Here is a 15,551-nt window from a genome sequence, read left to right on the forward strand (position 1 = left end):
CAATATTTTACTTGAAATTACTGCTGATCATGTCCTGAATATACCACTCCCCACCTTTTTCCTCTGCTACATTGATGACTGGATCGGCACCACTTCGTGCTCCCACGAGGAGGGTGAGCAGTTTATCAACTTCACCGACACATTCCACCCTGACCTTAAATTCACCTGGACCATCTCAGACACCTCCATCCCCTTCCTAGACCTCTTCATCTCCGTCAATGGTAATAGACTCAACACTGACATTTGCTACAAACCCATCGACTCCCACAGCGACCTGGATTACACCTCCTCCCACCCTGCCTCTTGCAAAAATGCTATCCTTTATTCTCAGTTCCTCTGTCTCCGCCACATCTCCTCCCAGGAGGACCGATTCCACCACAGAACACACCAGATGGCCTCCTTCTTTAAAGACCACAGTTTCCCCTCCCACTTGGTTGATGATGCCCTCCAGCCCATCTCATCCACTTCCCGTACCTTCGTCCTCAAACCCTACCCCTCCAACTGCAACAAGGACAAATCTCACATGGTCCTGACCTTCCACCCCACCAACCTCCATATACATCGCATCATCCTCCGTCATTTCTACAAACAGACTCCACCACCAGAAATATATTTCCCTCCCCACCCCTATCCACTTTCCGTAAAGACCGTTCCCTCTGCGACTACCTCGTCAGGTCCACACTCCCTAACAACCCACCCTCCCCTCCCCTCCCCTCCTGGCACCTTCCCCTGCCACCACAGTAATTGAAAAACCTGCGCCCACACCTCCCCCATCACAATTGTCCAAGGCTCCAAAGGAGCCTTCCATATCCAAAGTTTCACCTGCACTTCCACACGTGTCATTTACTGTCTCCGTTGCTCCCGATGCTGTCTCCTCTACGGCTACCTGCAGAGTGCTTCAGAGAACATCTCTAGGACACCCACACCAACCAACCTCACCGTGCCGTGACCAAACTCCCCCTGCCACTCTGCTGAGGACATGCAGGTCCAGGGCCTCCTCCATCGCCACACCCTTACCATCTGACACCTGGAGGAAGAATGCCTCATCTTCTGTCTCAAGACCCTCCTACCCCATGGCATCAATGTGGATTTCACCAGTTTCCTCATTTCCCCTCTTTCCCCCCCCCCCCCCAAAATTATCCCAGTTCCAATCCAGTTTAGCCCCGCCCTCATGACCTATCCTACCTGTCCATCTTGCTTCCTACCTATCCGCCCCACCCTCCCCTCTGACCTATCACCATTACCCCCACCTCCATCCACCTTTTGCACTCTCAGCTACCTTCCTCTGAGCTTCACCCCCCTCCCATTTATCTCTCCACCCCTGAGACTCTCAGCCTTATTTCTGATAAAGGACTTTTGCACGAAACGTTGATTTTCCTGCTCCTCAGATGCTGCCTGACCTGCTGTGCTTTTCCAGCACCACGGCCTCGACTCTAATCTCTAGCATCTGCAGTCCTCACTTTGCCTATAGATACACTTGGCCAAGTACAACACCTTACCTACATTAGCAGCTTTCTACTTGCCCATACAGTTATCATCTTCAAAAAAAATACTTGAAAGTGCTCCAAACACCACCTTACTATCGAGTTTTGAGAAGATTTATAGCTCAGGTTGAGGTTCTGGATGTAGGTTTGTTTGCTGAGCTGGAAGGTTCATTTTCAGACATTTCATCACCATACTAGGTAACATCACCAGTGAGCCTCCAGTGAAGCACTGGTATTAGTTACCCACTTTCTATTCGTGTGTTTAGGTTTTGTTCTGTTGGTGATGTTATTTTTTGTGTTGGTCAGTTCCTGTGGTGATGTCATTTCCTGTTCTTTTTCTCAGAGGGTGGTAAATGTGGTCCAAGTCATTGTAGGAGAAAGTGAGGACTGCAGATGCTGGAGATCAGAGCTGAAAATGTGTTTTCCAGCAACACATTTTCAGCTCCAAGTCATCGTGTTTGTTGATAGAGTTCCGGTTGGAATGCTATGCTTCTAGGAATTCTTGTGCATGTCTCTGTTTGGCTTGTTCTAGGTTGTTTTGTTATCGTGTTAAATGTCTTCATTTACATGTTTTTGTTTTCAGGTCCCAGTCTTTCTGAAAAGGCTGGCACACAGGAATTGAGATTTTTTTTAAGGGGAATAGTGAGAGCAGCAGTTTTGAAAGGATGGGGAGGACTTAGAACCTAAGGGACTGGAACCATTTGTGACATTATCCAACCGATCCTAGCTGCTTTTCTCTCATACAACAATACATGAACTCACATTTACACCATGTCACCAGATCTTGACTTTGACCAATGTCTATTCCATTCACTTCAACGTCCTTCCCCATCACAGCAATATAAATTTCTGCCCACGATGTGATGTGGGTGTCACTGGCTAGCCAGCATTTATTGCCTGTCCCTAGTTGCCATGGAGAATGTGGTGGTGAGCTGCCTTCTTGAACCTCTATTTAGTGTAAGTAAACCCACAATACCCTTAAGGAGGGAGTTCCACTTAGTAACACTGAGGGAGCGGTGATGTATTTCCAGGTCAGGATAGCAAGTATTTTGGAGGGGAGCTTGCAGATGTATTCTAACTGATTATGACAAGTCATTCATTTTCTGCTGTCATTGGAAAATACTGATTTATGTTTTATATTTTTTAACTACAGAGAATATTTTAATGAACCTTTGGCATTAGTCGCTGAAGGTGAGCATACAGGTGCAGCAGGCAGTAAAGAAGACAAATGGTATGTTGGCCTTCATCGCAAGAGATTTCGAGTACAGGAGCAGGGATATGTTGTTTCAGTTGTACAAGGCCTTGGTGAGGCCATACCTAGAATATTGTGTGCAGTTTTGGGCTCCTTTTCTGAGGAAGGATGCTCTTACTCTTCAGGGAGTGCAGTGAGGGTTAACCAGGCTGATTCCAGGGATGGTGGGACTGACCTATGAGGAGCGATTGACTGACTAGGTTAGGATTGTTTCACTGGAGTTCAGACGAATGGGGGACATAGAGGTTTGTAAAATTCTAATAGGACTAGATAGGGTAGATGCAGGGAGGATGTTCCCGCTGATGGGTGTGTCCAGAACCAGGGGTCACAGTCTGAGGACTCAGGGTAGACCATTCAGGACAGAAATGAGGAGACATTTTTTCACCCAAAGAGTGATGAGCCTGTGGAATTCATTACCACAGAAGTAGTTGATGCCGAAACATTGAATATATATTCAAGAGGCAGCTGGATATAGCACTTGGGGAAAATGGGACCAAAGATTAAGGAGAGAAAACAAGATTAGGCTATTGAGTTGGACAATCAGCCATGATCTTGATGAATGGCAGAGCAGATTTAAAGGACCGAATGGCCTCCTCCTATCTTCCAAGTAACACCGTATTCGTTGAGTAGCTATGAGAATGAAATTGAGAAATTTGCTAATAACCAATTTCTTCACAAATGCCGGGAAATCAGACTCCGAGAAATCTGTTCTTATTCTTCCCAGAAGGCTACACTGTTCTGAATTATTGTGCACTGTTTTGCTGGAGGAAAATGTAATTGCTTAAAATTTACAGGGAGCTCTGTCTTTTTGTGTTCTCAAGTTTTCAACTGTGAATGAGTTAAACAAGCTCCAGAGCCTGGAACAGCTGAAATTTAGTGACTACGCGATGGTGGAGCGTGAGAAGAACGCAAAGACAGTGCGGCAGCTTATCATTGCAAAGCTAGACCGTCTGAATGTATTAAACAAAACAGAGGTAAGTGTCTTTATACCAAATTAAATAGAACTGTAAGAGCATAGAAACTGACCTTTTCAAATAGCTGTGTGTTTATACAGATGTTAATGTTCCACAAGAATCTACTCCCAGCCTTTTTCATTCCACCTCCCAGTGTATCCCTCTGCTCCTTTCTCCCTTGTACGCTTATCCAGATCATCTTTATGTATGTCCAGGCTATTCAACTCAATTTCTCCTGATTCATAACGGGTTCTGCATTCTGACTATTTTCTCGGTAAAGAAATTTCTTCTGAATTCCTTACTGAGTTTATTAATGACTATTGCTGAAAATGTGTTGCTGGAAAAGCACAGCAGGTCAGGCAGCATCCAAGGAACAGGAGAATCGACGTTTCGGGCATGAGCCCTTCTTCAAGAATGAGGGAAGTATGTCCAACAGGCTAAGGTAAAAGGTAGGGAGGAGGGACTTGGGGGAGGGGTGTTGGAAATGCGATAGGTGGAAGGAGGTCAAGGTGAGGGTGATAGGCCAGAGTGGGGGTGGGGGTGGGGATGGAGAGGTCAGGAAGAAGATTGCAGGTTAGGAAGGTGGTGCTGAGTTCGAGGGTTGGGACTGAGATAAGGTAGGGGGAGGGGAAATGAGGAAACTGGAGAAATCTGAGTTCATCCCTTGTGGTTGGAGGGTTCCTAGGCGGAAGATGAGGCGCTCTTCCTCCAGCCGTCGTGTTGCCATGGTCTGGCAATGGAGGAGTCCAAGGACCTGCATGTCCTTGGTGGAGTGGGAGGGGGAGTTGAAGTGTTGAGCCACGGGGTGGTTGGGTTGGTTGGTCTGGGTGTCCCAGAGGTGTTCTCTGAAACATTCCGCGAGTAGGCGGCCTGTCTCCCCAATATAGAGGAGGCCACATCGGGTGCAGCGGATGCAGTAAATGATGTGTGTGGTGGTGCAGGTGAATTTGTGGCAGATATGGAAGGATCCCTTGGGGCCAAGGGGGGAGGTGTGAGCGCAAGTTTTGCATTTCTTGCAGTTGCAGGGGAAGGTGCCAGGAGTGGAGGTTGGGTTGGTGGGGGGTGTGGACCTGACGAGGGAGTCACGGAGGGAGTGGTCTTTTCGGAACACTGATAGGGGAGGGGAGGGAAATATATCCCTGGTGGTGGGGTCCGTTTGGAGGTGGCGGAAATGACGACGGATGATACAATGTATACGGAGGCTGGTGGGGTGGTAGGTGAGGACCAGTGGCGATTGGAGGGGTGGGGCTCAAGGGCAGAGGAGCGGGAAGTGGAGGAGATGTGGTGGAGAGCATCATCGATCACGTCTGGGAGGAAATTGCGGTCCTTGAAGAAGGAGGCCATCTGGGTTGTTCAGTATTGGGAACTGGTCCTCCTGGGAGCAGATGCGGCGGAGACGAAGGATTTTGGAATATGGGATGGCATTTTTACAGGAAGCAGGGTGGGAGGAGGTGTAGTCTAGGTAGCTTTGGGAGTCGGTCAGTTTATAGTAAATGTCGGTGTTGATTCGTTCGCCAGAGATAGAAATGGAGAGGCCTAGGAAGGGGAGGGAGGAGTCTGAGACGGTCCAGGTGAATTTGAGGTCGGGGTGGAAGGTGTTGGTAAAGTGGATGAACTGTTCAACCTCCTCGTGGGAGCACGAGGCAGCGCCGATACAGTCATCGATGTAGCAGAGGAAAAGGTGGGGGGTGGTGCCAGTGTCGCTGCGGAAGATGGACTGTTCCACCTTATTAGTGACTATCCACAAGTGGAAACTTTTTCTCTGCATCAACCTTGTCAAATCCTTAACTCACATCATCACAAACCTTCCCTTTACAAGAAAAGAGTTCCTGCTTATGACAATTAATTTGGGACTTGATAGTCCCAACCAGCATAAGTTGAAGTTTGTTATGATATTTGGAACATGTATGCTATGTTTAAATATCAACAAAATGAAGGTTTAATTTTGCATATTTGGTGTTGACAGTTTATTGCTGTGCACCTGGAACAAATTTGCATGTTTGAAAGCATTAGTGTTTATTATTCTTACGGAAATTTCATTAATTAGCATATGTGATGTCATTCGATGTATCATTAGTCTAACTCAGAGTCATGACCTTGCGTTATGTAGCCTAGGATGTGTTTGTTCCTCACACAGTATCCTGTGGCCTATAATGGGAGTGTTTAAAATTCTGAATGGCTTCGATAGAGCAAATAAAGAGAAATTGTTTCCAGTGTTCGGAGGATTAGTAACCAGGGAACATGGAATGAAGATGAATGGGTGACACCAGGAGACATTTCTTTGTACATATTGAGGTGTTGTGATCTGGAGTGTGCTGTCTGGAAGAAGGATGAAACCAGATACAATAATAACATTTAAAGTTGGATAAATACTTGAACGGAGCAATTAACAGGATAATGAGGAAAGAACAGAACTTTATTGGATTATCCCCAAAAAAAGCTCTCATAGGCAACAAGGACTGGATAGCCTCCTCCTGTGTCATATTATTCTATGTTACGGTTAAAACTCACGCAATACCAGGTTATTGTCCAACAGGTTTATTTGGAAGTATATTCTATGGTAGTGAGGTTGAAGAGTATACTTTGCAACTTGCAAGGGCTGTATTTTCAAATCTCTTCAGGCTGCTACTACCTCTGTGTGTATAATTATATACAATAATCAAATTGTTTATTGATAGATACCTGAAGACTAGATTATGTCAGTTGAGCTGAAAAAAGGCTTTGATGTGAGTGTTCTGTATAACCAGGCAGTCTTATAGTTGCCACACACTGTTAAGTGCCACTGAGTGAATTAAGCCAATCTACTTTATTTTGGAGTTCTATGGATATGGAAATAGAAACAATATTTGGTATAATATCTTCGCCGTTCAAGCCAATAAAGCTTCTTTTATTGTGACTTTCCCAGCATGTACGTGAGAGGAAGAGATTCCATAAAATTAATCCAGATGTGGAAGAGAGGAATTAATGAAACAGGGTTCACTGCAAAACAAAACTTGCTCCCCATCCTATGTTCTGCTTTTAAATTGGTACAGACTGTCTCCTGCCTTGACACACTTGGAGAACACTCTATCTCCCATGAAGCCATTAAATCTCTGCCATATGTTTCCTGCTGTCGGTGTTGGCATAGTTTTCCCAGGCCGGTGACCAGAGAAGCATTCGGTTGCAAAATGAGACAACTTCTATTTTTTTTAAGAAAATATTTGAATGAAACTTTATGACTGAAAGTAATTGAGAAAACTTTTATCGACTTGCAATCTTGAATGTGTAAAGCTTCCAATTAACTGTTCAAGACGTATGAGTTACATGTTTTGGTGTTGTGTCTTATACGTTAATATTCTCTGTTTCTTTGTTTACATTCAAATGTTGGTGTAGATTTCAGCTGATGAAAGGAAGGGAGCAGAGCTAGACTATCGCAAGAAATTTGGGAAGGACTGGCTGAAGGCTGGAGGACACCAGGATCCTGAGAAAAACAGGCCTAATAAGGAATTCTGTGCTGAGCATCCTAGATATCAGTCACTCATTGAGAGTGAGTAAATAGTTAGATAATGTGTTTTTATGTATCAGATTGCTGTCTGACCTTTCCTGATTACATTAACCAACCAGCTTCCCCTTTGATTTATAACTTCTCCAAAAAGCTGTTAAGGTTGCAAAGATAGGAGTTGCGTGACTGAATAGAAAATTTCAAGGTTGAAATTGATTTCTGTTGGATAAGAGATTTGTAAAAATGATAAAGCAAAACGATCTTAGGATGCTAATTGACAGAACAGACTTGAATGAGTAATTTGGTGTTAGGAAATCTGATTTCTTGTCTTTAGACAGCAGAAGGTCATCCAGCATTAGGCAAATGTGTGGATATTTAATCTTCCTGTTTAATTAGACAAGGTTTAGTTTTGATTACCACTGAGACATGATTTAGTGAACATAAGGATGAACAAATGTTTTATATGTATTAAATGTATTCTTTTGCTCAAGGGAATGCTTAGTCACAGAATTGTAACATTCTGGAATGGGTCAGAGGAATGAGAGCTATCAAACAACATTTTTGTTCTTCACTAACAGGATGTAGGTATCAGTGGCTGGGCTGGGCTAGTATTTATTATCCACCCCGGTTATCCTTGTGGAGGTCGTGCTGAGCTGCCTTCTTCAATCACTGCAGTCCATTTGTTGTAGGTAGACCCACAGTGCTCATATGGAGGGGATTCCGCTATTTTGTGTCCTCAGGTCCTTGTTGCTCCTAATAGTTGAAGTATCATGTTCATGTCCACTCTATCCAGGCCTCTCGATGTTGCTGTAAGTTTCAATCAGAAGTCCCCGCCATCCTTCTAAACTTTATTGAGTACAAACCCAGATTCCTCAAGTGCTCCTCATACGACAAGCCCTCCATTCCAAGGATTATTCTTGTAAACCTCCTCTGCACCCTCTCCAAAGCCAGCACATCCTTCCTTAGATACAGGGCCCAAAGCTGCTCACTATATTTCAAATGCAGACTGATCAGTGTTTTATATAGTCCCAGCAGTACATCCCTGCTCTTGTATTCTACTGTTCTCGAAATAAATGCCAACATTGTATTTGCTTTCTTAACTGCCAACTGAACTTGCATGTTAACCATAGGAAAATCCTGATCTAGGACTGTTATGTCCCTTCATGTTTAAGATTTCCTTAGCCTTTCCCTATTTAGAAAATAGCCTATGCCTCAATTCTTCCTACTAAAATGCATAACCCACATTTTCCACATTGTATTCCAATTGCTGCTACTTGGCCCACTCTCCTACTTTGTCTAAATCCTTTTGCAGCCTTCCCGCTTCCTCAACATTACCTATTCTCCCACCCATCTTTGTGTCATCTGCCTTTAGTTCCTTTGTCCAGATCGTTATTGTAGCACAAGAAATGTTGTGGGCCCGACAGTGTTCCCTACGGAACTCCACTGGGCATCCACTTCTGACCTGATATTTTTGGAGAGAATCAAATTGACTGAAGACTAACACCTGTGATGTTAGGGGCCTTTGGAGAATGCAGAGACAGATCCGGCTTCACATCTTTGAGACTACATTTTCACAGTTTCATACAATTTTCAGCCATTTCAGAGGGCAGTCAGGAATCCTCACTGTGTGTCTGGAACCACATGTAGGCCAGACCAGGTAGGATAGTAGATTTCTTTCCCTGAGGACATTATTGAACCTGTGGGATCATGTTCAAATAACGACCGAAATCAGTGAGTGGCGAAAATAGCCTCTTTATTCAGCAATCACAGCAAAGGTTCGAGGCAGCAATAGAATCCTAAAATACAGTTCTTACAAGTGCCCCTTTATGCACAGTTCCTACATATATTAAAATCTTATTACTATGGTATTACATTTGTTATCTATAGTACATAAATCTTTGAAGGACTTCCATCCTGGGAGACAGATGGGTTAAAACAAGCTAAATGCTGGCTGTTACTTCTGATGGGATGTCTGGTCTGCTGGCATAATTAGATGGTGTGAGCCCTTTTGTCCTTTAAATTAGTAAATGTTGGTAAAAATACTAGCCTATATGCTTTATTAAGTTAGAAATCATAATAAAAAAGAATAAAGGATACCGAACTGATTACTGCAGCCATGTGGTGAAATTTAGTTACTATTTGCCAGGATGGGTTTCTTTCATTCATGCAGTTTCATGCATGTGCTGTTTTGTCAGTTACTTTCTTAAAGAGGTAATACCCCCGTTAAAAGGTGTCTAACAGGCACTCATCTATTCAGGTCCAGGAGATAGTTGGTAAAGGCTGATTAATATTATAATGTTTTGTGGAGACTTGATGGGGGTGGTATTGTTCTGAATGCTGATAAGGTGTGGAAATACTGTAATGGGTTGGAAAGGATTGTTCTTAAATTTTAATACTACAGAACTGTGGTTCTATGAATGAAATGAATGAATGAATGAAACCATGTTATACTAAATAAGAGGTTAGTAAAGAGTTATGAATAAATGAACGTGAACCCAGTATTAATGAATATAGTGAGCTGTTGAGTGAGTTAATAGAGAGAGCCTATAACATAATATCTTATTACACAATATCTCGCAAACCAGATGAGGTTCTTAAAACAATTTGCATTGATTCCATGCTTATCATTCAACTTTTAATTCCAGATTTCTTTAACTGTATTCTGCCCTGGTCAAATGTGACCCCTAGTTCCCAGATCATTACCTGGCTCTCTGGGTTACTGGTCCAGGGGAACCCCACTCTTCCATCACTGCCCCAAAAGAGAGAATTCAATACAACACTATGTAGCATAATACTGAATGTCCCTTGCAGCTTCCTAAATGTAACTTCTTGCTTTTACTGACCTGTGTACCCACTGCTTTAAATTGTAAAAAAGCTTGGTGCATTGATGGCTGATCATAGTTCATAATTTGTGGCTGTTTGTGATTTCAGAGTGGTTTTGGTGTGTTTTACCATTGGGTTTATTTTACCAGTGAGTTATTTGGGTCTTCCAATCATTGCCCATTTTTTGGGAATGCCCATTTGTACAAGTTTTACATTCAGTAAGCTGTGCTTTACCTCTACTGTAGTGTTGAATGAGTGTGCCCTCATTTCATTTATCCCATTCTTGCTATCAGACTGTGTTTTAACTCATCTCCAGGTGGAATTAAAGTTTTACTGAAGACAGCTTTCTCATTTATGATTAGATTAGATTAAATTCCCTACAGTGCGGAATCAGGCCCTTCGGCCCAAAAAGTCCACACCAACCCTCCGAAGAGTAACCCACACAGACCCATTTCCCTCTGACTAATGCACCTAACACTATGGGGCAATTTAGCATAGCCAATTCACCTGACCTGCACATCTTTGGACTGTGGGAGGAAACCCCCGCAGACACGGGGAGAATGTGCAAACTCCACACAGACAGTCACCTGAGGCTGGAATTGAACCTGGGTCTCTGGTGCTGTCCAAAGTATTAAGAGTATAAAGACCTAAAGCAATGGAGCAATTTCATAAATTGCTTGTCCTACTTGGGGACTTTGGTTTAATATCTCATCTCACTTCATTTTGCACTGGAATGCCAGCCCAGATAACATATTTGGTAGTCTAGAGTGGGACATGGCTCTACAAATTTGTGCTCAGGAGTGGAAGTGCAGCTCATTAAACCATACTGACATTTTATTAAATTCACTCTCCCTCTATAGTTTGAGGTCTAGATTTTCCCCAATCTCCAACTGTTATGGGAATTATCCAGACATTCCTCAATTACCCATTTTCATAAGGATGGGTAATCCAAGATAGAGGACAGGAAAAAATTGTGACAGTAGGAGTTGCTCCTTTTTTGAAGTATTTTCAGTGTTGGAGCTGATTTCCTCGAATTCTAGGAGCAGTGATTACTGTTTTATAAGCTGTTGCATTGTTTTGGAACTTTGGAGGAAAACAGAACACAACAATGGCACTTTAAAAAAGAAGAATGGGAGACAAAGGCAGCGACCACATGATGGAAGGTGAATCAACCGAACAAGAACTCCGACCCAGCAGTGAACCTTCACAGCTACTGCCTCTGCTGTTTGATTTTCAAATACCTGTGGACATGGGAGAAGCAGTGAGGAATTTACAGGAGCTAGGACTGTGATGGATGGCATTTGCAATGAGGGAGATAACCCACCTACCTGACAATAGGTTTGGTTTATCTGCAGGAGAGTCTCCTGTGGCTATTCCCATCTCAAACAAGTATGCTGTTTTGAAAAATGTAGGGGGTGATGGACTCTCAGGGGAATGTAGCACAAACAGCTAGGTGTCTGGTACCAAGCCTGGCTCTCATGTAATGAGGGTATGCCAGGTTCCAAGCAATGGATTGTGATTGGGGTATCTCTAGTCAGAAACACAGACAGACCTTTCTGCAGCCAACAGTGAGACACCAGAATGGAGTATTGTCCCACTGCTGCCAGAGTCAAGGATATCTCAGAGACAGTGCAGAATGTTCTCAAAGGCGAGAGAGACCAAACAATTTAGGATGAGATTCTGAGGAGAGAATATAGGAAGTTAGGCAGGAATTTAAAAAGTAGGTCAAGGATAGTAATATCTGGATTACTCCAGGTACCACAAATTAGCAAGTGTAGGAATATTACTAGAATTTGTTTCAATGCAAAATGCCAACAGCTAAGGCAAATGAACTCGAGGCATGGTTGAGAGCATGGGACTGGGATATCATAGCAATTACAGAGACATGGCTCAGGGATGGACAGTACTGGCTGCTTAATATTCTGGGGTATAAATGCTATAGGAAGGATAGAAAGGGGAGCGAGAGAGCAAGGGAGTGGCGTCTTTGATTAAGGATACAATTAGTGCTGTACTGAGGGAGGGTATTCCTGGGAATACATCCAGGGAAGTTATTTGGGTGAAACTGAGAAATAAGAAAGGGATGATCACCTTACTGGGATTGTACTATAGCCACCCAATTAGTCAGTGGGAAATTGAGAAACAAATTGGAAAGGAGATCTCCGTTATCTGAGAATAATAGGATGATTGTGGTAAGGGATTTTAACTTTTCAAACTAAACTGGGACTGCCATAGAATCTTAAGGGCTTGGATGGAGAGGAACTTAAGAGTGTACAAGAAAATTTTCTGATTCATATGTGAATTTACCTACTAGAGAAGGTGCAAAACTTGACCTGTTCTTGGGAAATAAGGCAGGGCAAAAAGACAAGGAAATTAGACTGAGGTGTCAGTGGGGGAGCACTTTGGGGCCAGTGACCATAATTCTATTAGTTTTAAAATAGTGATGAAAAAGGATAGACTGGATCGAAAAGTTAAAGTTCTAAATTGGAGAAAGGCCAATTTTGACAGTATTAGGCAAGCACTTTCAAAAGTTGATTGGGGGCGGATCTTCACAGATCAGGGGACAGCTAGAAAATGGAAGCCTTCCAAAGTGAGATGATGAGAGTCCAGAGACAGTATATTCCTGTTAGCATGAACGGCAAGGCTGATAGGTGTAGGGAATGCTTGATGACAAGAGGAATTGAGGTTTTGGTCAAGAATAAGAAGGAAATATTTATCAGGTACAGATAGCAGGGATTGAGAGAATTCCTAGAAAAGTATAAGGGCAGTAGGAGTATACTTGAGGGAATTCAGGAGGGCAGAAGGGGACAAGAGATAGCTTTGGCAAATAGAGTTAAGAAGAATCCATAGGGATTTTATAAATACATTAAGGACAAAAGGGTAACTAGGGAGAGAATAGGACCCCTCAAAGATCAGCAAGGCCACCTACATGCGGAAGTGAAGGAGATGGGTGAGATACTAAGCGAGTATTTTGCATCCTGTTTGCTGTGGAGAAGAATATGGAAGATCTAGAACATGGGGAAATAAATAGCAACATCTTGAAAAATGTCCATATTACAGAGGAGGTGGTGCTGCACGTCTTAAAATGCATAAATCTCCTGGACTTGATCACATGTACCCTCGAACTCTGTGAGAAGCAAGAGATTGCTGGGCCCCTTGCTCAGATATTTGTATCATCGATAGTCACAGGTGAGGTCTCAGAAGACTGGAAGTTGGCTAACGTGGTGCCATTATTTAAGAAAGGTGGTAAGGACAAGCCAGGGAACTATAGACCAGTGAGTCTGACATCGATGGTGGGCGAGTTGTTGGAGGGAATCCTGAGGAACAAGATTTATATGTATTTGGAAAGGCAAGGACTGATTAGGGATAGTCAACATGGCTTTCTGTATGGGGAATAGTGTCTCACTAACATGATTGAGTTTTTTTTTAAATGTAATGAAGAAGATTGATGAGGACAGAGTGGTAGATGTGATCTTTATGGACTTCAATAAGGCATTAAACAAGGTTCCTCATGGCAGACTGGTTAGTAGCGTTAGAACAACGGCTATTTAGATACAGAACTGACCCAAAGGTAGAAGACCAAAGGGTGGTAATGGAGGGTTGCCTGTGACCAACGGAGTGCCACAAGGATCGGTGCTGGGTCCACTGCTTTCGTCATTTATATAAATGATTTGGATGTGAACATAGGAGGTATGATTAGTAAGTTTGCAGATGGCACCAAATTTGGAGGTGTAGTGGACAGCGAAGAAGGTTACCTCAGACTACAATGGGATCTTAATCAGATGGGCCAATGAATGGCAGATGGAGTTTAATTTAGATAAATGTGAGGTGCTGCATTTTGGAAAGGCAAGTCAGGGCAGGACTTGTACACTTAATGGGAAGTTCCTGGGGAGTGTTGCTGAACAAAGAGATCTTGGAGTGCAATTTCATAATTGGAGTCTCCGGTAGATAGGATAGTGAAAGAGGTGTTTGGTACGCTTGCTTTTCGTGGTCAGTGCATTGAATATAAGAGTTGGCTTACAGTGTATTGGTTCAGTCACTTTTGGAGCATTGTGTGCAATTCTGGTCTCCATCCCATAGAAGGATGCTGTGAAACTTGAAAAGGGTTCAGAAAAACTTTACAAGGATGTTGCCAGGATTGGAGGGGATTTCAACTATAGAGAGAGACTCTATATGCTGGGGCTGTTTTCCCTGGAGAGTCGGAGGTTGAGGGGTGACCTTATTGAGGTTTATAGAATCATTAGGGGCATGGATATGGTGAATAGACAAGGTGGTGGAATCCAAAACCAGAGGGCAAAAGTTTAAGGTGAGAGGGGAAAGATATAAAAGGGATCTAAGGGACAACTTTTTCATGCGTGTCTGGAATGTGGTGGAAGCTCGTACGATTGCAACATTTAAAAGGCATCTGGAGGGTTATATGACTAATAAGGCTTTAGAGGGATATGCGCCAAATGCTGGCAAATTGGACTAGATTAATTGAGGATATCTGTTTGGCATGGACAGCTTGGACCGAAGGGTCTGTTTCCATGTTGTACAACTCTTGACTCTATGATTGTGATACTGTGTTGTTTGAAGTGAAGGCTGTCCTTTTCAGGGTAGCGTTCTTTTGTTTGAATCTTCCTTGTGTTATAAAATTCTGAAAGGAGGCACATGAGAACACCATCCTTTGAGATTCGCCTCCGAATCACCCATCTTCCCGATTTGGGAACAGATTGTAGTTTCATCATCGTCACTCGCTCAAAAATCTAGACCTCCCTGGTTGATTGCTTAGCGTTTGCACCGACACCACCACCTTTATTGCTCATCTCGAGATAGATGGTGAGTTCTAGTAATATGTTCTCCAAGATGAATAAAGAAAATGTGCACAATATTTTTCAGTGGCCAAGGCGATGCTAATGCATTTTAAAACGTTCTAGATTAAGTCTGAGTGAATGACACTACACGTAGAGTCATGTGTTTAATTCTGATCATTTGAGAATAGTAATGGAATATGAAGAAGAACTAGAATGGGAGAAACTAGACAAAATTTTAGTATCTAATAATGTATCCCTCTTGAATAGCTCTAAAACTTATGTTACTTAATTCTAAAACCTGATTACTGAAGTTTGCATCATTTGAACTGGATGAGCATGGGCTGTTGTCATCTATTATTTTAAAATTACAGGAAGAATATATAAATATTTTATATATATTTGGGTGGTTCATGTATCAATCAAACCGAGAGCCCACATTGCTATCAGTCACTGGGACTGATCTTGAAATTGTAATTGAGGTTGTTTAGTCATATACCCAGCGAACTATCTATTTACAAAGTTGTCCTGCAAGTCATGTTGCTTGTCACACCCAGTCTCCAGCTGAATGGCTGACAAGATGGCATCAATATTCACTCCATTTCATAGTGGTTCCACTTCACTGAACATCCAGGGAATAAAACAGACTCGGCCAAATTAACCCAAACTTTTGTTTCAGCATAAAGAGAGCAAATAAATGTAAAACAGTTGTCAAAAATTGGGCTGATCATTACTGTTTCATGTTGAAGTGAGCATCAGCATACAGTATTT

The 15,551-nt window shown here is 42.9% G+C and overlaps 1 protein-coding gene across 6 annotated transcripts in view; it reads left to right on the forward strand.

Annotated features, from left to right (window-relative positions):
- Positions 1–15,551, forward strand: part of tbce (tubulin folding cofactor E) — a 57,234-nt gene that overhangs the window by 36,742 nt on the left and 4,941 nt on the right. For all 6 annotated transcript variants that reach the window (XM_072559361.1, XM_072559326.1, XM_072559317.1 and 3 more), the window contains 2 exons: positions 3,558–3,710; positions 7,062–7,215. In XM_072559361.1, coding sequence (XP_072415462.1) covers positions 3,558–3,710; positions 7,062–7,215 — 307 coding nt within the window. The remainder of the gene's footprint in view (positions 1–3,557; positions 3,711–7,061; positions 7,216–15,551) is intronic.

This window comes from Chiloscyllium punctatum, chromosome 3, assembly GCF_047496795.1.
Source record: "Chiloscyllium punctatum isolate Juve2018m chromosome 3, sChiPun1.3, whole genome shotgun sequence".
NCBI lineage: Eukaryota > Metazoa > Chordata > Chondrichthyes > Orectolobiformes > Hemiscylliidae > Chiloscyllium > Chiloscyllium punctatum.